The 23,391-nt window shown below is 37.8% G+C and overlaps 2 protein-coding genes across 8 annotated transcripts in view; one reads left to right on the top strand and one right to left on the bottom strand.

Moving 5' to 3' along the window:
- Positions 1 to 8,292, top strand: part of TMEM243 (transmembrane protein 243) — a 21,237-nt gene extending 12,945 nt beyond the window's left edge. Inside the window, exons 3-5 of the mRNA XM_006099087.3 lie at positions 5,115 to 5,165; positions 6,200 to 6,304; positions 7,681 to 8,292. Of these exons, the coding sequence (XP_006099149.1) occupies positions 5,115 to 5,165; positions 6,200 to 6,304; positions 7,681 to 7,803 (279 nt within the window). The 3' untranslated portion in view covers positions 7,804 to 8,292. The remainder of the gene's footprint in view (positions 1 to 5,114; positions 5,166 to 6,199; positions 6,305 to 7,680) is intronic.
- A 167-nt stretch (positions 8,293 to 8,459) lies between these two features.
- Positions 8,460 to 23,391, bottom strand: part of DMTF1 (cyclin D binding myb like transcription factor 1) — a 45,559-nt gene continuing 30,627 nt past the window's right edge. For 5 of the 7 annotated variants that reach the window (XM_006099061.3, XM_023762708.1, XM_023762706.1 and 2 more), the window contains 10 exons: positions 22,982 to 23,014; positions 21,970 to 22,079; positions 19,455 to 19,683; positions 18,116 to 18,267; positions 16,450 to 16,659; positions 14,061 to 14,146; positions 11,669 to 11,824; positions 10,744 to 11,109; positions 9,647 to 9,794; positions 8,460 to 9,426 (listed from right to left, as the gene is read on the bottom strand). In XM_006099061.3, the coding sequence (XP_006099123.1) occupies positions 9,317 to 9,426; positions 9,647 to 9,794; positions 10,744 to 11,109; positions 11,669 to 11,824; positions 14,061 to 14,146; positions 16,450 to 16,659; positions 18,116 to 18,267; positions 19,455 to 19,683; positions 21,970 to 22,079; positions 22,982 to 23,014 (1,600 nt within the window). In that variant the 3' untranslated portion in view covers positions 8,460 to 9,316. The remainder of the gene's footprint in view (positions 9,427 to 9,646; positions 9,795 to 10,743; positions 11,110 to 11,668; positions 11,825 to 14,060; positions 14,147 to 16,449; positions 16,660 to 18,115; positions 18,268 to 19,454; positions 19,684 to 21,969; positions 22,080 to 22,981; positions 23,015 to 23,391) is intronic. The other 2 variants (XM_014464614.2, XM_023762709.1) reach the window with 2 other exon arrangements.

Genomic DNA, 23,391 nt, shown 5'->3' with positions numbered 1-23,391 from the left:
CCTTTGGCTTTTCTATGAGTCAATATAAGAAACTACTTATGTATGGAGTAGCTGCATGTTCTTGTCCTGTATTTGCAGACCCAGGCAACAAACTCTGCTTCAGGGAAAGTTTGCCTCTTGTGACCCAGCATGCTTGCTTTTGTTAGTGAGAACTTATAAATCCCCTTGAATATCCCACTTGGCTGCCAGGAATCTTCCTACTAACATTTGAACTTAAAGCAGAAGAGTTTTCTTTAGTGAATTTTTTTCCCCGTAAACTCTTCATTCCCAAAACCCCTTTAGAAATTATTTCTTGCTCTTTTTATTGTTGCTTAAATGGGTTATGAGTTTTACTATAGTAGCACAAGTCCTTAAGTCCATTTGGAAGCAGGCAAAACATAAATTGCTGTGGAAATAGAAGGTCAAACATGATATGACTCTTCTTAGCATTTCAAACTGTCTACTAGGGTGTTTCCAGGTTGCTGAGGACAATTGCCAGGTTTGGTTATTTGGGATGTTACTGCCCATTTCCTTCCAAAGCCATCATTAAAAGGTTGAGCATTTGAAATCAGTTTGGGGTTCGCTGTCTTGTAGCAAGATGCTGGCTAATGACTGACCAAGCAAGATTGGGTGGGAGCTCCTCTACTTTTTGATTACTGGGGAGTTGGCCTTCTCCTCTGGCCCAAGTGGTGATTGATGATCCAGAGCCATAAATTAAAGCAGGAAGGGACCAGAGATCATTTGATTTGATAGACTCAAATGGGTTAAGGGATCCTTTTAAAGTTACATAACTAGCCAGTGGCAGAACGCCATTGAAAACCTTGGTCTTTTGACTCTAGTGTCAGGGACCACTTGTATTGGTGTAAGGATTCTTAGACCTTTGAACTGCTGGTTAGGCTTGCATTTTGTATAAAGCATTGGATAGGAGACCTTACCATTACCTGTGTCATTGAATCTAGTTACCCATTGGTAAAAGGAAATGAGGTGTTCCTTACTTGCTTGACAGGTAGAAGCCATTTGCATGTATGTCCATTTTTTTCTCCTTCCCCATTTCAAAGGAAGATGAAGATGTGGCTCCTACTACTACTCCTCTTCCCTCCCTGATGGCCAAGAAACCTCACTTCCTTTCTCCTAAGTGCCCTCTGGCACTCTGGATAGTGTAAACTTCCTGAAGGTAGAGACAGTTTTATTCATTGTTGTGTGTTTGCATCTGGAATATAGTAGATAGATTTTTCTTTTATTGAAAAATAATTGAGATAATGTTTAAATGAACAAATAACTTGTGAGGTTATATATCAGAATCCTTCTCAAGACTATACATGTATATTTTTATGTTCATGTGCTCATATCTGCATGTATATGAGTTAAGACTCTCTCAACCTGTTGCCGAGTATTTGTCTTTGGGAAGGACATCCTGATTCCCTAGCCCATCCTCTCTGCAGGTAAGGATCAAGGCTGGTTTTGATCCTGTCAAGCTTCCTTGGGGAGTGAAAATAAGCAACAAGTTTAAGGCTCTGGGAAGGGAGAATGGTCTTGGTAGATGGAAAAGGGTAATAAAACTGGGGAGGAGATAGCGCTAGTTTCTGTGAGAAATTAGAATAATAGGGACTAGCTATACTTGTGGAAATAATCTGAGTTTCAGTTCATTCCATTAACAGCAAAGATTAAATTCAGTAGTCTCCTTTCCCCAAGTGCTCTATTTCTGATTTGGAGCCTATCAATTCTAAAACTCCTGAAATACTAATTAATTGGCTGTTTAATTGTTCTCTATTCTTTTATCTTTGGAGACTGGGAGCTGGGGGAGCTAATAAAGCCCTGAAAAACAATCTCTGGGCCCAGGGAAAGGTCTCTCACCTTTGACTTGGACTTAATCAGTATTCAAAATGGTTTCATTTAGAATCTAAACTTTAGAGCAGTGCACAGAAGTCACCTGAGGAGTTGGTAAAAAGCAGATTCTGATTTAGTGGGTCTGGAGTGAGGCCCAGTATTCTGCATTTCTCACGGGCTCTCAGCTGGGGCCAGTGTTGCTGGCCCACAGAACACACTTTGGGTAGCAAGCATTTAGAAGAGCCTAAGAGTGCGAGGTCTTCCAAAGTTAACCGTTTCTTTGGCCTGGACTCATAGTTACTTTGATAGCAGAAGGTCTGAATCCAAGGTCTTGGCTTGGAGAAAAAATACCCTGTGAGAAACTCCTGCCCTTTGCCAAATAGTTCATCCCACCTTGGGAGTCCAGAGTGACTGTGATATAACAATCGAATAAACGGTATTCATGGAGATGCCTCAGCGTTCCATTTGGTGAACTGTCTAGAAGGCAAGCAGGGTAGTAGTCATTAGTTTAGCTATATTTTCATGAGTGATTAAAACCAGTTAAGCTTACGTGGATAAGTCCAATCTTATGAGGAAATCTTCATTCCTGGAAGATAAACACTGTAATACCTGGCCAATAGGCTTTTTGAGGTGTCAACTGCCACTTGGTATCTTTGTCTAGACCAGCAGTAGCATTCTAGGTTGCTCTTCCAGTGAGGAGGATAAATGGAATCTGCTCTGTTGGCATTGAATTCTGTCTCCATCACTCATTGATATTGAGAACTTGGGCAAGTTTTCAATTTCCCTGACCCTGTTTTACTCTCATACCATTTCATCCCAGGACTTTTAGAAAAGATACGCAAAAACTTCTGGCATAGTTACTATTCCTCACCATTCCCCCCCCCCCCCCCCCCCCCCAAAAAAAAAAAAAGTGATCCTGGTTGGCAACTTGCTGGAGATTAGTGATTCTTGGCTACCTCTCACCTGAACATCTTCACTGGCTTCTATTGGTAAGAGGAATGTTGGAAGGTATGCAGACTTCCTTAAGCTTTTGCAAATCCCTGGAGCTTATAGATGGGAGCAGATACTCTTGACTTCTCAGCGTAGACCATCAGAGTTTAGATGAACCTTTTTCACAAGGTAGAGTGATCCATATACACATTTATGTTAAACACACACACATTTAAAATTTGTGTTGTGTGGGAATAATAGTGACCAGTTATTAGCCCCTGGGTCTCTTCTCTAAAAATGGTTGGAATTCCAGGCTACTATGTGCTGTGTAGGCTCCTCTAGCTGAGGCGGTGATAAGATATGGTCTGAGCCTTCCTAGGTTAGAAAGGGTGTGGCAGGTATTCAGTTTCCTTTGTACCATGTAACATTGAATTGCACTGGCCTTGGTCTGGACAGAGGCTTGTCCTTGGTTAGATTAGGCACACCCAATATGATACTTGGCTTTCTTTCACTCTTGCCTCCCAGCTCTGCCTGCCTCTTAACTTTGGATTCTTATTTTTCACTATGAAATGAGGGTTCAGTTGCTCTTCTGTGCTGGTTCCTATACCCTTCCCATCTCTGAGCTTTTGTTTATTCCATATCCTGCTGTTCTCTGCTAAAACTTTACCAAAACAATCTGTGAGATTACTGATTCATTACTCAGCTTTCTCAGAAATAAGACTGCTTGGTATTTATTGGTCTTACAGTAGTGTTTGCTCATCAGGTCTTAAGTCCTTATGACCTTATTCTGTGAACTCTACAAACAACTTCTATAACTTAAAACATATATATGATCTGCATAATTAATATTAGTAACATATGTATGTGAGGTATTTAACTTTTTTTAGTCCCCATAACTGAAGCTAAATCTAATCAGAGGACCTGATTTAGGAACCCTGTTTCGAAGTTGCTTCTAACTTGCTGTGTGACGTTAGGCACTATTTAACCACACTCACTGGGCCTAATGTACCTTAACCTGTAAAATTAAGATTGGATTAGATCAGCTTTTGAAACCATTGTGGTTTGTTGGGGTGAGGATGGGAAAGACAAAGCAGTCAGGGGGTTTATATATTGAAGACTTTTCCCCATTTAATAAGTTGGAAAAAACTCATGATGGCAATTAACATCACTACAGTCTGGTTCTTTTCACCAAGGATCTAGGAGGCCATCCCAGGGCTGTCTCTTTGCTCCTGCTCCTACGTTCTAGCAGCACACAGATTTTTTGTAAGCCTCAATGTTCCCCATCGAATCCTTCTCCATCTTCAAAAGACTTGAGTGTAAAACATGTCCTATCCTGTCAAGAAACATTAGTTGTCCCTGTGGACAAAAAGGGGCCATATAGTAAACCTGACAATCTCAGGAGGCCTGTGTGGTGGCCTTACAAACATAGGATGGTCTAAATTAAAACTTTTAACTAAAAGCAGTTTATGGTGGGTAGTCTTGTCCTAGAAATCTTCCCTGACAAAGGTCAGTTTTCACCTTTACCAATAAGCCTGTTTTTTTTTTTGTATCTATAATAACATTCCTTTGGAATGTCAAAGTAATTTTTTTCAGACCCCTCAAAGCAGAGGCACCACTCTGTGGAGACCACAAATCCCTCATTGTTAACTGTTGACTGTTACCCATCCTATATTCACCTATGTAAAACAAGTATGTCTACCATTTTACTTTTTTTTAATTTTTTATTTTATTTATTTTTTACAGAGAGGAAGGGAGAGGGAGTTAGAAACATCGATGAGAGAGAAACATCGATCAGCTGCCTCCTGCACACCCCCCACTGGGGATGTGCCCGCAACCAAGGTACATGCCCTTGACCAGAATCGAACCCGGGACCTTTCAGTCCGCAGGCCGACGCTCTATCCACTGAGCCAAACCGGTCAGGGCTACCATTTTACTTTTTATCCAATCCCAGAGATTTCCCTGCTTTGCTTTCTCCGGCCTTCCTAATCTGTCACAAATAGATTTCATGTAACCCATAACCCACTTAAGGCTCCTTTTTTTATTGTAATGTATAAACTAAGGTGCAAAACTGGCATTCTCTGGAGCATTTTCTTAATCTGTTGAGATTTTGCTTCCTGGCAATTATCAATTTGGCTCAAATAAACTCACAAAAATTCTCTACAGGTTTGAGTATTTCTTATATTGACATCCCTGTCTTCCCAGAGTACCTTTTTTCCACTTTGGTGGCAGAGTACACTTTGCCTTTCTGGCAATGGTGTATGTGTAAAGAGAGGGGCAGGGTCATTGTTTCTTCATTCTAATCATGCAGTGCCTGTGGTGTACTTTTCTGAAAGTGCCATAGATCTACCATATGGCTCAAAAACTCTTTTCTCTTTCAGGATCGAATCATCAATTTAGTTGTTGGCATCTTAACATCCTTATTGATTCTAGTAAGTATCTTTATTTTGTGTCTCACCCTGGCTCTTAGCCAAAGTTTTAAAAACTTTAGTATTGTGGTTCAATTAACTCTTCAAAAAAATACTTAAAAGGGGCCAGCATATCAGCATGTGAAGCATTCCAGTCATAATTACATTAAGACTTTTCAATTTTATTACCACTTAAAATTGCAATTAGTAACTTGAATAGCTAAATTGGTTTCCACCTGCATACATAGTTGAATATGTGAAATAGTACAAGTCAAATAACTTATTTTTTCTGAGTATGCCTAGTAAATAAGTAATGTGTCAGTGTCTACCACAATTCCCTTCTGTACATACCCTATAGGCATCACTTTTTTTGTTAATATCTTAAATTTACTTTGTTCCTTAAAGCACATTCATCATATTTTGGATTAAAAATATTTGGTCATATTACACAGCAATTTTTCATCCTGAATAATATAGGTTGGTGCTATCACGATAAATAAAAAAACAAAGCTATTTCCCATAGTCTAGAGTGACATTTCTGTGGCGCATATTCATTAAATATAAGAAAATTTTAGGCAATTTGTTAACAAGGCTTATTAATAAAAAAGGATAGATTGCTGTATCTATGGTAGAAATAGATCTCCATAGGGCATTAGAAATCCCTTTCAATATTTTTCATAATGTTAAGCAAAAACAGTTTTGGTCATATTTGTCATTTTTTGTTGTTGGGAGTATTCAAAATAACAAAAAGGTTAGAACTTTTCCCAATGTAATTATTAATCCTAGGAATTAGGCTAAGATGCTTTTTAATCTTTGTTAAGAGATTATTTCGAGGTTAGCTAGTTACACTGCTCTTTGTTTTGTCTCCTTTCATAAAGGAGGAAAAAGTTAGAAAGAGGAAGTACTAAATGAAGTAACAGTCAAGCAAGTATTTTATTAAACATTAAAATTAACATTCCATAAGGCAAATCTGGTGATATCATTTTACAATGTGAAGTATATGTTATATTACATTGTCTAACCAAATTACTCCTAAGGCCTAATTTCTCTTCATACAGGTAACGCTGATCAGTGCTTTTGTTTTCCCTCAACCACCTCCAAAACCATTGAATATATTTTTTGCTGTCTGCATCTCTTTGAGTTGTATTACTGCCTGCATACTTGTGAGTACTGTTTAGAATTGAAATTGAATATCCTGGAGGTCTGAAGGTTGCTGTGCCTGGACAAATGCCCAGCTCTGGGTCTATCTGAAAGGGTATCTCTAACAACCCCACCCCCAAGGATGTCAGAATTCTCAATATTAATTGCAGGGTTTTCTTTTTTAATTTGAATTCCTTTTCTCTTAAGTCCCAAAGTTGTAACCTTAAAGAGAAACTTCCCTTGGTGCTAAAAAATGGAAAAAAAGAAATACTTAAAAATACCTAGGTCGCCAAAAATTTGTTGAACTTTACTTATCTTCCTTCAAGAACTGCAGGCTCAACAGGCTTTGGGAAAGGCCATTACTGCTCTTACAGGAAGAGATACAGCACTAGCACTCTGGATTTATTTCTAATAATTAAAAAGTCTGTTTTAATTTCTGTGCTTACCTCCCCAAATGAAAATAATTCTCCAGGGGAACCTAGAGCTGCAGTTGTATCCTTGTCACTACAGTTTCAATTTTACTACAAAGCTTTTCTTTGAGGTGAGAAAGATGGTGATAGGCCTCAGTTGGGTATTTGCCAAGTGTTCAGTCATTCATTAGTTGGTTATTATTTTATTTCCTTTGATGAGAGGCAGAATCAACACAGTAAACCCATTAAGAGTATTTGTTTTGACTCACATAGGGCTTGACTCATAATAGCAATATGCTCATTTAACTTAAGATTAAACAGGATCTCCAAACTTCTAATGCACCGATTCTGCTGTCCTATGATCTGAGGGGAGGACTGGCCACCTCACTTTAGGAGCCTTTGGAACAAAGCTACCAGAGATGCTCTCCTCCCATCCCCAGCTTAAAGCCAGAAGTGACTAACTGATTTAGTTTAAACCAAATACATGCATATGTAAGCCCAATTTTGTACTGGCAGTCTGAATTGTATATGAATTAAAAAGTTGTTGCCCCTTCCAGTATCTAAAGGAATTGTATTTTTTACTCAAATATGAAGGGGTGGGAAAAGATAGGGTTGTTTGTATGGGAAAATATACAAAAGAATAAACTCTGGCATACTCTTAACTGCAAACCTACTTTTGCCCACCCTATATTTAAAACATCCAAATGGTACACATTTTTGAATGCTTGCCAAATGATTGGGGGATGCTGTTGATTTAAACATAGAACAATGTTAACTGAGCAAGCAGGAACAGTATGATTTTGGATGTGGAAACTTAGTGGTACTACTTGAATGATAAAGAATGAGAATTAAATTCTGGCTGCATTAAGTCTCAGGAATGTAGATTAATACAAAATCTGTCTCATCCAGAGGAAAAATAATTAGTTGTATTTTAAATACTTGAACCAATGGCTATTACTTAAATTTTTATTTAATTCTTCTTCTTTTAGATCTACTGGTATCGACAAGGAGACTTAGAACCGAAATTTAGAAATCTAATTTACTATATCTTATTTTCTATCACCATGTTATGTATATGTGCGAACCTGTACTTCCATGATGTGGGAAAGTGAGGCTGCCAAGGAGAAAATACTTACCAGGTCTCTTCAAAGCTATACATTAGGACTGTGAATAAAAGCTGGATAAGGTATGCTGAAGAATCTCCTGCACAAGTCTGATACATGATTTTCATGTTAACTGTAAATCTAAATTCCCTCTTGCAGGGGAGACTTTATATAGATCACTTTGCTTTTTTAAGGAGCTGATGTTGCACTTAAACATTCCAACCCTTAAAGCTCAAATAGCACAAGTAATTTTCACTTTTGAAATTGAAATTTTTTATAATGTAATGGCATGGCGAAAGGCTATGTAACAAACAATCTTGCATTTTAAGACAAATATTCTTTTATTTCTGTTAAACTGAATATACAATTATTGTTCCCTAGGCAACCAACTCTTGCTTAAAACTACAATTTGTTTTCACATTAACAAAACAGAGACGGTGAAAAGACAATTTGATTGTGAAGATCTAATTACAATAATAAATAAAATAATTTATACAAGGTTGTTTTTTTTTGTTTACTTTTCCATAGAGTCATATTTGTTAAAGCTTTAAGAGGCTAGTTTTGGTTTAACCTTCTCTAGTACAGGAATGACTCTTGATTTGTTTCATTTCATTACAGAAGCAAATTTTGTTTTTTAAAATTGCCCGAGAGGGAGAAATTTTATCACACCCTCACCAGCTAATGCACTAAGTGAACAGCAAACTCTGGTACCCTCCTTAATTATTTTCTGGATACTTTATATTGTAAAACACGTAAGAAATGGTCATAGTATAAGACAGGGAACTTTACTTCCTTCCCATTTCATTTTACTTCAAAGTGCTAATTTTGTAAACTGATGACAGTGGGTTCTGAAGAAGTGAAAACTGAGTTTTGACACTACCCTCATCCATAGTCCCTTTAAAGTAATAATAATAAAAAAAACCTGTAGTGAATATTTTTTATCTCTTAATGCTTTCTTCTCTACCCAGCTTGAATCAGCTCCCAATGCCAGCAATCAGTAAAACCAAAGGAAACTGCAGCACAATCACCTCCTAGGTCTGTGTCCTTGTATGCTGGTCAGTCTCAAGCTAATGATAATCTTTTTGAAGAAGGTCACTGGTAACTCCAGACCATGTTGATGAAATATAAACAGGCTTACTTGGGACTGGACAGAGACTCATATCTGATCATCAGAGATGAATATTGCCATTTCTAAAACACAGTAGTTAAACTTTGGTGATTTAAAACTCTTCTCAGTGGCTGAAGTGAATGAAATTCCCTGCTAACAGATGGCACTTATCACAGGGATCTATGTATTTAAGACCTCCCACACTCATACTTCCATAAGACTAGACCGCAGATGATATATTTAAAGGAGGTAAAAAGTCATAGCAGCAACACTGTTCTTGGCTTAAGCACTGTATGTATTTAAAAGCCAGAGGAATGGTAAGTTAAGCCTCTTGGGGGTTTCTCCTATTTCTTTGGGGATGTTGTAATTAATAGTGTGGCTTCTTTGCCTGAACTACCTGTTTCTAAGAATTACCTAATGACAGTTTACCAAATCTTCAACATCCTTTGAGTCGTCTGAAACAGGACTGCCCAAAGATGACCCAATGATATTTGATTCTTCTCGATGATGTTGGAATATGGGATCTGTAATGAGTTAAATTTCAAATCAGTCTTGAATGTATATAACATATATATATCCTAATCCATGTCAAGAGTCTAGAGTAAGTATTCTACCAAAGTGAAAAATTTAACAAGAAGACTAATCTTCATTGTTGGATCAAGAAAGACTAAAACAACTGAATTAAATATCTGCCTGATTTGTCTCAAGACTCACCAGGCATATGATGGAGATGTATTACAGTACCTGTTAGTGTTGTCAATGGCAAGACAGATTCCGTATCTATAACATCAGATGCCTGGATAAAGCCATGTGGTGAAGGAACAATAAGTATTGTTTCATCATCAATTGTTGTTTGACCAACTTGTTCTTCTATAGTAGGAGACTCTAAATCCTAAATAATAATTTTAAAAAATGAGATTCTGACTCAAATTCCTTATTAGTTTTCCTTAAGATCCCAAACATGTTTAACTTTCAAGTATCCCATCCTATATAATAAAAGCCTAATGTGCTAAGTGTCCAGTGGTCCGTTCAACCAATCAAAGTGTAATATGCTAATGATATGCTAAGGCCGCTCAACTGCTTGCTATGATGGGCACTGACCACCAGGGGGCAGAGAGTCAACTGGTTGACCAGTCGCTATGACGTGCACTGACCACCAGAGGGCCGACACTCCTACTCATAGGTTAGCTTGCTGCTGGGGTCTGGCTGATCAGGACTTGAGCGAGAAGCGAGACAGGACGGACATGCCCTGGAGCCCTCCTGTGGTCCCTCCCTGCCCCGATCGTGCACCAGTGGGGTCCCTCGACCTGGCCTGCGCCCTCTTGCAACCTGGGACCCCTCGGGGGATGTTGGAGAACCGGTTTCGGCCCGATCCTGTAGGCCAGGTCGAGGGACCCCACTGGTGCACAAATTGTGCATCGAGCCTCTAGTTTTAAAATTAAAATATAAGGAAATGAAAGTTAAGGTCTTAAAATGGACAAAAGAACCAATTCAGTTATAGGTCCCCTGATTATAGAATAATGCTGTTCTGTGGCATGAGGTTCCTAAGCTAAACCATAAAGATCTATATTAATTACCCTCAGGAAAATGCTTCCATGGGTTCCAACAAATGTTTCCAAGGGAATGCTTTTATTTAGTGAGGGACAGTGGTAAGACAGAGCAACACTACTGGTTGACTGATACTTGTGCGGTCAGAGGTATGGGTTTGCACTTTATTTTGTGTCTAAAGAAAAGCAGTATCACAGGATATCACCCGGTAAATTATTTCTAAGCTCTTTCCAAACTGCAGGTTTGAAGCTCAAGGCAAGAACCCCTAGGCTGTTCACTTAAGTATAACTTACCTCAGTAACGTAAGTACAGGCCAAATGAGAGCGTGATTCTTCCTCTTGTTTAAGGTCTTCTTCTGTTCTGACCATAACACTATTCATCAGTTCTGTGCTATTTTGGTCACTGAATTTGGATACACGAGCATCATTAAATGATGGCTCTACAGTCACCTTAGGCTGATGAATTTCATCTGGGAAAGTATCTGCTTCTAGGGCATCTGGAGGCTCAGGAAAATCTGATGAGTGAATATCATTATCTACTGTCAGTTCTGCTTGGGATATGGAAGAAGTGATGTCCTCTGTGGCAACTGTCTGAATGATGACTCTCGGTGTGTGACACTGCACTGTGACATTGTCACTTGTGTTCAACAAATGCTCTGGCTATAAAATGTTAAAAAAGAAAGATCAATGGCAAAATGAAAAAGTACCTATCATATTCAAGTTACAGGCAACAAATGACATTTATAGATGCTAATATGGGCTACTGTTCACCCCCACCTCTCACTTCTGGAACTGCAGTTTTCTTTCCACGATTTTTCTAGAAACCCTGTTCTTTGCCCACATGGGCCTTTGTTCACCTATTATTCCTACTCCCCTAATCTAAGTCTGTCACATGTAAAGAGACACAGGGAGTGAGGGATTTACCCCAGTGAAGGCAGAATGAAGATGTAAAATATTGCTCCTGGGACAACAGTGATAGGGAGAATTGTTTAAATAAATGGACTATTAGTTTGGGCTCTTATATAAACTAATCTTGGTCCCTAACAGGTATTCAAATACTTGAACTGAGCTCAAAATAAATCCCCCTCCCCTCAGCTTGTTATGGAAAGCACATGGGTGCTAGCATAGTATTAAAAACTAGAAAAACATGGTGACATTTGTCAGCCAATCTTCTCTACAAAAATTTGAAAACCCAAAGAGTTTATGTAAGGTAACATACAGATAAAGCATGAACGATGATCTGTTCAGGAGAAGCAGGTGCAGCAGCCGTCAGGGTTACTGTGGGACTAGCAGTCAGCGTGAGGGGAAGGCCTTGGCTTGAGCTTGTCTGAAGCAGGTAGGTACCTGGAGTCCCAGTGGGCTGTAAATGGAAAGACTAAAAGAATAAAAATAATGTCAACACAGGTGCATAGACTACTGAGTTAAGTAAGTAGACTTACTAGTACTCATTAAGTCTAGCTTTGTATCCCAAATGGGGACTAATTCACTAGCCACAAAAGTACATACCAATTGTGTAGGTGCAAACAAGTAATAAAGTGGAGGTTATAATATCCTTTACTATGTATCCCTCTTAAGTAATTACTTGGCCTAGAGTTAAAAATAGAGAGGCAAGACCTTTATCCTGCTCTTTGCTTTCTGTATTTCTATGCTCTGCTCTTACTTGTTTCATGGGACTAAGATGTGGTCACATGAGCCACTGTTTCTCTTGTTATCCTTTCTCTGTAGCACATAAAAACTAGCATCCTCCCAATTTCAGAAGCTTCACATTTTTGAAAAGGCACTGCAGCAGTGTTACTTGAAAAGATTTTTTTCATAGAATGATTTTATCAAATATTTTTTATATTAAGAGGAAATGTACAGATATAGCAATTAGCAGTGTTCTGCTAAAGGAAAAAGAAAATTCCTATTTGAAAAGCTGGTAAACAGACAATACATTTATTTTTTTGATATTATAGAAGTATGAAAACTATTCAACACCCATACACCTTTCACAACCATAAGCTTCTATATAATAATTTGAGTTTGGTTTATATCCTAATGCTCTAAAGGAAAAGTATCTGCATGTTCTTTAGTCTGAAATAAAGTTCTGTTTTCTACCTTTGAAAAATCTTTCTATCCCTATTTTGTAGACTACTGGGTTAGGTTTAAGTAAACTAATAGAAGTTCTCAAAGAGAACTTTTTGCTGTGTTGGCTGTCCTTGCGAGATTTGGCTGTGGAGAGTAAACTCTTGCAGTAATAGCCCTTATGTTCACAGCAAATAAATCTTAACATAATTTAAATAAAATCTACTTTATATTTTCTTCATGAAAATCGAGCTAATTCTGGCTTTACCCTATTTAGAAAGCAGGGCAAGAAGTGCGAATTTTTTTTTAATATATTTTTATTGATTTCAGAGAGGAAAGGAGACGGAGAGAGAGAGAAACATCAATGGTGAAAGAGAATCATTGACCAGCTGCCTTTGCATGCCCTCTACTAGGGATCAAGCCTGCAACCTGGGCATGTGCTCTGACCTGGGAATCGAACTTTGACCTCCTGGTTCATAGGCTGACACTCAACCAACTGAGCCACATCAGCTGGGCAAGAAATGGGAGTTTTTAAATAAAATTTCCATCTCCCCAAAAAGAAACTCCTTCAAATTAGCAGTCATAGGTTTGCCTATTTTGGAAGGTTGGAATAAATTGTAGTCAAACACTATGTGGCAGTGGTCGGCAAACTGCGGCTCGCGAGCCACATGCAGCTCTTTGGCCCCTTGAGTGTGGCCACGAAGTTTCAATTGCACTGTACGTGTACACCCGCACGTGGTACTTTGTGGCAGAGCCACACTCAAGGGGCCGCAGTTTGCCGACCACTGCTATATGGTATTTTCTGTCTAGTTTCTTTCACTTAATACGTTTTCAAGGTTCATTCTGATTGTAGCATGTATATAAGTACTTGGTTCTCTTTTACTGCCAAATAGCTGTTTGTAGGCTATAGGGCATTCCATTTACCCATTTACCAATGGATGGACATTTGGGTTGTTACTGGTTATTATGAAAATGTTCATGTACAGGTTTTTATTTAGATATTTCTCTTAGGCATACCTGAAATTAGAATTGGGTCACATGGTTTAACTGTATTTTTAATCTTTTCAGAGACTACAAGATTCTTTTCCAATGTGGCCATGCCATTTAGGACTGTGACTTTTAAATTCTGCATCCTCGGCGGCTAGTACAATGTTTACTGAATGAAATGTTGTTAAATAATTTATTCCACAAGGTTTTTCTCAAATAACTAATATGAACCTTTTGGTTATATATTTACTTACGACTCAATACAAAGTTATAGCATGCATGTGCCCTACTCATTAGCACTGTCCTTTTTATATATAAAAAGAACATATTATTGGTTTATGTACAGGTGGAGAAAAAGACTAAAATTAATTATAAAAGTGGAAGGCTAATTTATGTTGTCTTCTAAATATCTGGCCTCAAAACCATGGACATTGTTACACTTAATGCCAGTCATGTTTTCATATTTCATTTGCTTACATGTAGCATTTCCAAAACTAATACCAGCTGATCTTTCTTATACATAAAAATGGCTAATATCTACTATGTGAAATATTACTCACTGGGAGGATCTCAAACGTTTGTAGTGTCCCGCTGTTTAGTGTTATTGTTTCTGAGTCAACAGGAGCAGCAGGGGAGTCTGTTGAAGCTGTGGCAAGAGCAAGGACAACAATAAAATGCTGTATAAATGTAAATTTCCTAGTGTACTTACTTATGAAGGCAATCTCATACTGAATAATTTGCCTGGAAAGCTGAATTCATTTAAATTTCTTTTGAGATATTAAGAAATGGATTTGTCTGGATGGCATAGGTCAGGGATTGGCAAACTGGCCCACAGTCAAATCCAGCCCACTACCAGTTTTTGTAAATCAAGTATTACAGGAACACAGCTACATGTGTTTCTTTTCTATGGTTACTTTTGCACTACAGTGGCAGAGTTGAGTAGCTGTGAGAGAATATTTACCAGCCCCTGGTATGGGTCGTAAAATATTTCTAGTGTTAGGAATTAAGAGGAATACACTGAGGCTAACTTGTAAAGAAATAGGAAGTTGGTAAAAAAGAAAATTTCCTAGACATTCTGGTAAGTGGTATAGATGTCTAGAATGGTAGTCCTAAAACACTAGGTTTTAGTTTTAGTGGCATCACCTCTTAGCAATGTAAACTTGGGCAAATAACTTACTTTAATTCAAACTGGAGTCCAGAGACTTTATCTGTCCTGCCTACCTCATATAGTCGTGAGGATTAAAACCATGAAATAAATATAAGTATTTCAAACAACCACGTTTGGGAGACTGATCAGCACGCTAGAGATCAAACAGTATAATCTCTTTAGAGGTGTGTCATCTGAGACTCAGACTTCATCTGTCTGCTGAAGGTTACCTAGAACTAAAACTTTACTAGAAGAAAGGTCTCTTCTGGTGCTTTCGGTTGCACCTGTAGGTAAATCCATCTGAAAAATGACTTGCAATCAACTCATGTGTAGTGTTTATTTTAAGTTTATTATATTCTGACTATAACACTCCTCAGTTGGAAAGAAATGCACTTCATTTGGGTAATATTTCTCTTACTATTTGATGGATTCTTAAGATCATACCTAGAATAATTTGAAGTGATTCCTGATACCCTAAATCAAAGGTAAGCAAACTGACTGTAGATAAATGTGCCTCGAGGCTAAGCTATGCTGTGAATGAATATTAAGGTATCATTTATAAAATGCTGCTCTTTTCCGAAAAATTATTGCCAACACAGTAGTCAACAAAAATTGTAGCAATCTCCATGCACCATCAATTTAGAGCCAACAGTAGCTCTTGTATTTATGGCGGACTAGTAATTTCAGTTGCTTTGCAATTGTTGAGTATAAAAACAAGCAGTGCCAAAGAAAAATTCTTCATGCTTTATTACAGTGATAGAAAACTAAAGCAAATAACCAAATTTAAATTAGAACTTTAAGAATAAGACAGGAATGCTTGATATAAATGTCTATAAGGTAACTTTGATAGTCATTGCATATACACATATATAGTGTTAATTACATAGGTGGCCCAGTGATTTTTAAACAGGATCGTAGGGTACATTTGAAAATCTGTAGGGTGTTTTTTCCCCCCTATGACTGGAAAGCACTATGTGCATTCTGTGGGTCAAGGGACACTGACCATCCTGCAGTGTGTAGGAGAGTCCTGCCAACAAAGAACTGCCCCACTCAAAATGCCAATAATCCCGTGGTTGAGAATGACACACAGTGACTGATGTACTCTTGGCAATGACCTTCCCATAGTCAAGCTGCATTATGTAGAGGGAAAAAAAGTAATGTAAAAGTAAGTTACGGATAATATATATGGTTCTGAGAATTATATGTTCATTGTCACTCTAATGGGAAGAAGGAAGAAAGATGATAAACTTGGCTTAGGTCTTAGGAAATATATTTCCCCTTCCTACAACAATTGCTAGAGGTTCTCATAATCTCATTAAGCACAAAAATGTCAGGGGCTAAGGAAAAGACAGATAAATCAACAGTTCCCACAGGAAACTGGCTCTTTAGTCCTTGAAGAAAATCTTTTACAACCTCATCAAAATCCCTTTCTTTTACATGCCACCTCAGATCCATTACTAATTTGTGACTTCCAGAGAATTACCACAAAAGATGTGCCACCTTATGGTCTCTATTTCCTTGCTCAATTGACTATATGAGGTAGTTTTCTATTAACTATTAATTTATAACATCTAGAAAGATAATTTCATATTGTCTACAATGGCTGGCCAATTGGTTATCAGCACTTCCTATCATATTCATCTTTTGTGCAAATATTCAGCTAACAAATAGATCCCTTAGATCTCCTTTAATTCATCAACTTGGATAAATTTCAACATTCTAGAAGATTGCAAGGAATCAGAGCCATTAACCAAATTATATATAGGTCACATAGCAAAAAGTCTTGAGGTCCAAACACTTACAGACATGGGTGATCTGGACAGGAATCTGCAAGGCTGCCATGGGGCTTGGGGAGATGGCTGTATTGTCTTCCAAGCGGGCCACTCTGATCTGAACGTGCTGTACACTGGAACTGGAATTACTGTTTGGAACTCCAGATCCCGATTTGTTCTCCAAAAGCGTTGGGTTGTTTTTTTGATTCTCATGTAACTGTTTAAGACCTTTTATTAAGACTGAAGGGAGATGGGTAGACAAAAAGAACATTGACTCTCCGACAGACCACCATCTAAGCAGCAAGGGAGGTGGGGGTAAGGAGGGAAAGTATTTGGAATAAATAATTGTATGCTGGATGTGAAATCTTACCAAAATAATAAAAATATTTTAAAACTACAGCCTGTCTGGGAATTTTTAGAAACGTTCTCCATCACAACAGACTTAAAAAATTCATGACATATTTATTGTTCTTGCCATTTAAGATGCACTGAAAAATAGCCATTGTGAGGAACATGGAAATAGGACATTTTCTGTGTCCTAGGGTTTTTCATAAAATTCTTACTATTTAGTAAAAACATTGGTAATGCTAAATAGCTTATTTTCATTTTAAAATGAAAATGTACTTTCCCCCACAAGGACTCAAGGGCACTTGAATATTTTAGCCACTGCAAGAACAGCAGCTCATCGTCTCCAAACTAATACACAACCACCTTGAGTTCTTGTCATGATAAGCTACATCAATCCTCCCAGGTGGTGCTGCAGTCTGGCTTGGTTCATGTTACATTAGTATTCATTCACTGTTCTGGGGTCTTATCAGATTTATACATTTATAACAGTATTTAATTGTTTTAAAAAACCACATTTTCATCAAGCCAAAGTTTCTCAGCATTTAATTTTCCTCTGGAAAAATAGATGTTGGAGAACTATATTAAGGGGAATAAATTTGATTACCTAAATTAAGCAGGTAATTAGTTATTAGTGCCTAAGTGCACAGCAGGTAATGAAAAGTATGCTATGCCTCACTTTTAAGCAATCCCAACGTAACATTTCTAGATTTGCATAAATGATATTAAAAATTTACAGAGCTATTGTTATTTATTTATGTATTTATTTTCTATCGTCTAAAGTTTTACATATGTCTCCTTTTCCCCCAATTGACCCCCTCCCCCATCCCTTCCCAGCCCAGGCAAGCCCCCACCACCCCAGTGTCTGTGTCCATTGGTTATGCTAATATGCATGCATATAATTCCTTTGGTTGCTCTCTAACCCCCCTCCCCTACCATTTGTCTCCAGATCGATCTATTCTTGTTCATCACAGAGCTATTGTTGTACAAAATAATTTATCACAGAATTTCATAACAAAAGTTAAGATATATGAAATTATTCAACTCAGAAAAGTGGATTAAACTTCAGTTTTCAGAAATTCATCTTTGTACACAATGAAAATATATACAATTTAGTTCCTCTTCATAGTTTATGTGAAAACAAGAATGTGTATAAATGTGTATATTTTTATCTTAGGTGCCTTGAAAGTACAAATCACATCAACTCTTGTTTTCCAAGAAATAGGGCATCAGAGATTTAAGTGAAAATCTATATCTCATATCTTTTTAGCTGAGACAAAGAACTTCTAACCTCCAACTCACGAGGAGCAAATATGGTTAAGGCAAGGGACTTAAGCAAGAAATACATTACCAGGGAATGAAACATCTTTATGGTTTGCAATTTGCCTTTTGATGGTCCACCATTTACTTCGAAGCCACTGTGGTGAACGAACACTGCTCCATCCCTCTGCTAACAGATCCCAGTTTATGTCATTTTCATCAGCTACATCAAGCTCTGCTATCCTATAGGTTACAAAATAAGCACCTGTTAGATGTTAGTTTATTTCTCCATAATATCCCTTCTCATAATGACACTGGTGATAACAGGAATGGCAGTTAACAGCATCTTAACTCTGGAGTTCCAAGAGATGCTATTGTTAAGTTGCATGGGTTAGGTAGGATTCCAAGAGTGCAGAGCTGCTTCCAGAGCTAAGAGCTATGAAGTATCACCAGCAACAGACTTTTGTTAATGGTACAACCAATGGGCAGAACTGTAAACGAACCAGATAAAGCACTGTGAAGGAATGGGAGTAGCTAAAGGTCAGAATAGGGTAAGAACAGGTTTAGTTGTATAGTGTTCTGCAATGTTTTATAGCATGTTATAGGAAGTTATTTCCGGGATCTGAGCTTTCCCATTTGTAAAATTAAAAAGTATTTAGAAATGAGCTATTTATAAAGACTAATTAAAAAAAAACACTATTAAAAACAAGATCCAAAACAAAAATGACAAGATAAAAACAAAACTCCAGCAACAACCCAACCCTCTCTAAAAATAACTAAATTTGGGGTTTTGATGGTTTGTTTTCTAGCTTTAACTCTCATGCTGATTTTGATTTTCAGTAGGGAATAGTCACAACAATAGCTTCTATTACTTCAGTGTCTCAAATATTTTCTTGATGGTTTTTTTGCCCATTTGAGTCACTGACTCTTCATGGTTAAACCAACTAATTAAAAAAATAAGCTTAGGATTATTACCTTAGTTATTTTTTGATATGTATGAAACGGAAGTGCCTGATCTGGTCCAGTTTGAAGGTGTTGGGGTAACTGTAGACTGGGCCCCCTTCTTGGCATTCCTAGCACAGTAGCCAAAGATCGAGGGCATGGAGACTGAACAGCCCTCACCTGCCGTATGGCACCTAGCCCAGGAATGAGGCACACTGGTGGGACAGCGGAAAAGCTGCACTGCCGCTGCCTGTGCCACGCCTGTTCTGTGGATATAGAGAACTTCAGTCTCCACGCCTTCAATCTGGTACTTTGCACAAGCACTAACATCACTAAAAAGGAACAAACAAAAAATAAAAAAGAGCTCAATATGGAAAATGGGAAGGATGCTTTTCAGACATTAGGCATTTAGGGAAACCAAAAGAGAAAAATCAAGGGGCCGACAGCAATTAAGAAGCTTCTGTCATTAAAAGATTTAGGACACAAACCTGAGGATGAGATTGATTTCATCTTCCTTGGTCCACTCAGTACCTCCACTCTGCTTCCAGTTCAGGTAGTTGAGCCATTTAGAACGACACTGCTTTTCTGAGCGGGTACCCACTCGTTCTGCCACAGCTGCCCAAGACACACCCTGTGTGACGATGTCACCTGGCTCAGTGCTGGTCAATTCATGAACCACCTCTGCAAGTCTCTTTTCTTCTTCTTCGGTCCACTTCCCTGAAAAAGGAAATCATCCAGAATACTACTGCTACACACTCTCTCTCTCTCTCTCTCTTTTTGCAGATCAGACTCAGCCCTGTATTTGTAAGGACTGATGGGAAGTAGGCAGTAATACTAAAATTATTTCTGAATAACCCTCAGGTGTGAAACTGCATATAATACCTACTAAAACAGTTGCATTTTACTAACCCAGTCAGGTACTTAGTACAAAAGAAAATACTACAGAATACAAATACAAAGCACACAGTGACTATTTAAGAAAAACTAGTCAAAGCATAACTAGAAAGAATTTTATGTACTCTCCAGTTGTACCTGATCATAAATGGGAGGAGCTTCACCGATGGCTTGATGGGCACAGAAACTCATACTCTATCTTAGGCTCACCTAAGCTTCCCTGCTCTGCAGAAGTGGCGTAGGCTCAACAGGAATGAATGGTGAGGGCAAGTGAAATAACATATATGGCCTCCCACCCATTTTAGTAAAAATAAAAATAGGTTTAGACTGTCTCCTTTCCCCACTATCACCACTACTGTGATGAAATACAAATCTGAGATTGGCATTCATGCATATTTTTATTACAGGTTTTTCTGAACTCATAAACCCACTAATAACATGTAATGCTGCTCTTGGTCTTTTCTTAAAGAGCTTGAGTACAAAAACAGAAAGGAAAAGACTTGTTTCCATTTTGTTACTATTAGTAGGTAAAGACTTCTGGAAAAATTTTAAAAGGCTATGTGCTTGCTTCCAAGATTTGTTTAATCAACAATATTTATTGCCTATTATTGTGTTAGGCACAGTCTGGATACCATGGATTCAAGACAATGTCCTGCTCTCCTATGGTAGGAAAGGAAGGGAAAACCCAGACTGCTGTCTCATGGTGTGGCACAGCGGAGAGAACTCCTGATCAGAAACAGTATGTAGCAACATGGAAAGATGATGTGCAGCTTAAACCCTCAGGCTGGCAATCCAGGAATGGCATGGTTTTTGTCCAAATCATGCTAACGAAGGGGGTTCTGTACTCACAACATCTTACATGAACCTCTGGGGTCCATCCTAAATCTAAATCTCCTATTCTTACTTCATTCATTAAGTTGTCATTCACTGGAGAATGAGTTGGTGGGATTTATGTTCTTCATTGCCTTACAGATAATAGTGCTGGTGGAGGGATTTAGCAGGAAACATTACTGATTTCACTTTAGTAGGGTAGGAGGGTGAAGAAAATATATATATACTGGAAGTTCAAGCTTAATTTGAGAACTATTTTTCTTATTAAAAGACTAATTAGCCCAGTAATACTTTCAACAATAAAGATTTAAAAAAAAAAAAAAAAAAGACTAATTAGCCTGGCCAGAGTAACTCAGGTGGTTGAGCATTGTTCTGTGCACTGAAGGGTTGCTGGTTCGATTCCCGGTCCGGGCACATATGGAAGGCAACCAATCTATGTTTCTCTCTCACAATGATGTCTGTCTCTCTCTAAGCATGTCCCAGATGAGGATTAAAAAAAAAAAAAAAAAAGAACTGTTCAGAGACTAGGGATCCTTCAGAGAACACTAGCGCTAAAAGGAAACTATAACACTGCCTCTTCTTCCCTTTAGAGAGGAAACTGAGGCGCAAATAGGTTAATGAGAGTTTAGTGACAGAGCCTAAATACTGTTACTGGGCACAAAATTTAGGTTTAAGAATATCATCTGTACATGTGGATACAGTAAGAATTAAATAAGTATTTGTGATCTGGCCTAGGGACTGAAACACCAAGTTTTTTCTATGGAAAAATTTACTTTGAGTTTAAAACAAGCAAATACATACAAACTATTGGAACACAGCTTCTTCCTAAGGTGGAACCTGGTTAGAACTGAAGTTTTTCATAAACATATGTTGATAAGCTGTTATTAACAAAGGTTCAACAGTTAGATGAGCTTAAATTAAAATTACTTCCTATATGCCTTAAAAATCCCTGTGTGTAATTCTTAAAAATACTTTCCCAACTGCAGCAGTTTTGGGTTGCTACAAAATGGAAACATGCTTGACTTAAAACCTATGAAAACTGAAATGTTGTGTCTCTGTGAGCAAGGCCACTTTTACACAAAAGCACAACAATAAAGAACTAGTTGGCTCTATTAAGCCTGAAGAAAAAGGAAGACTAGAAAATAAAATTTGAACAAAAGTGAATGACAAATCTCTTTCCAGAACAGACGAGAAAGTGGTATCTGAAAGGCCAGGAAGCTCAAATGTGACCAAAAAATAAAACAAAACCAAAAAACCCACCAGTAGTACTCACAGTACCTGTGTTGCAAGTATCCTTCATCAGTCGGCACCGATCTTTGACGGAAGATGCACTTCTTCCTAGCGCCGCCCCTATTGTTGCCCAGTCATTGCCATGCTTTATCCGGAGCCTAAAACAAGAGTCTGCCAATCAGCATTTGGTTCAACTGTTTTCTCCCTTTTAATTTCATCATTTATTCTTCATTCTTCTTCTTCCCATTTGACTGGTTTGGAAGTTGTGGGCAGCAATACTTTGAGAGCCAAAGTTTGAAAGTGTGGCCTTTTTTGGGGGTCCACAGTTGTCTGTGGGTGAAAAAAAAAACAGGCAGCAATTGCCTTTTTCCTGGGTCAGAGAAGAAATAAGTAACTTGGATACGTGTTCCAAAAAGACCAAATTTCCCCTCAGGTTATTGACACAATCTCCCAGGCAATCCCAAGATTTTTCCCTTTTGAATACTCCTAACAAGCTCTTCTCAGATATCTGAAAAAGTTTCTTAAGTACTTATCATTATAAACAGGATCATCCTTCCATTTTTTTCATGATACATACAATACATTAATTCATACTTTATGGTTCTAACTCAATGAAGCAAAATTATGTTTCCTGTGAAATAGCCCTTATAAAGTAGAGATTAAGTGAAATAGCCCAGAAATTAAGTGAAACACTGCCAAGTCATATTCTAAACTAAGCATGTAGCACAACCTTGGTTTTGATCCTGGTATATAAGTTCCCCAGATTTAGACTTCAGGTCACCAAGAATGGCCATCTGATCTCTTCTGTAACCCCTAACAGCAGTCTAAGGATGCATTTCATTTGTCAATCAACGACAGGAGGAGACTAAATTTACAGGCATGGCTACTCTGCAGGTATAGATCTGATAAGTTTTTATGGTCAATCATGCATAACAGCAGGATTAAATTAGACCAGTCTAGAAAAATCTCTTGACATTTCAAAGTAAAACTTTTAAAACACAAACAAAATAATAATAAAACCTAACTATCAGAATTAATGAGTAAAAAATTTTAAACTTACTCCTTCAGCTTTTCAATTTCTTCAGGTGTATATCTGGAAATTTAAAGAAATAAAAAAAAAGATCAATTAAAACAAAGAATGCTAAAAACCTTAATAAAAATCAGAATTTCACTTGAGTCCAATGTTAAAATGGATAATATTTTCCAGGTAACCAATTTCAAAGTATATTAATAAAAATTAATACTTCTACTTTCTTAAAAAAACAACAACATACTTTTAGCTATAATAAAAGTGAGGACTTTACAATTTTCTCTAGAAAATGCAACATTTAAAATATATTTGCTCCTATGCTGCCTAACTCTTCCTTTAAAAATTTGGTTCATGCCTGGCTGGTGTGGCTCAGTGGTTGAGTGTCAGCCTATGTCAAGGCACATGCCCGGGCTGTGGGCTCAATCCCCAGTAGGGGACAT

This window comes from Myotis lucifugus, unplaced genomic scaffold (genome assembly GCF_000147115.1).
Source record: "Myotis lucifugus unplaced genomic scaffold, Myoluc2.0 scaffold_257, whole genome shotgun sequence".
Taxonomy (NCBI): domain Eukaryota; kingdom Metazoa; phylum Chordata; class Mammalia; order Chiroptera; family Vespertilionidae; genus Myotis; species Myotis lucifugus.
This window is presented reverse-complemented; position numbering and strand designations above follow the sequence as displayed.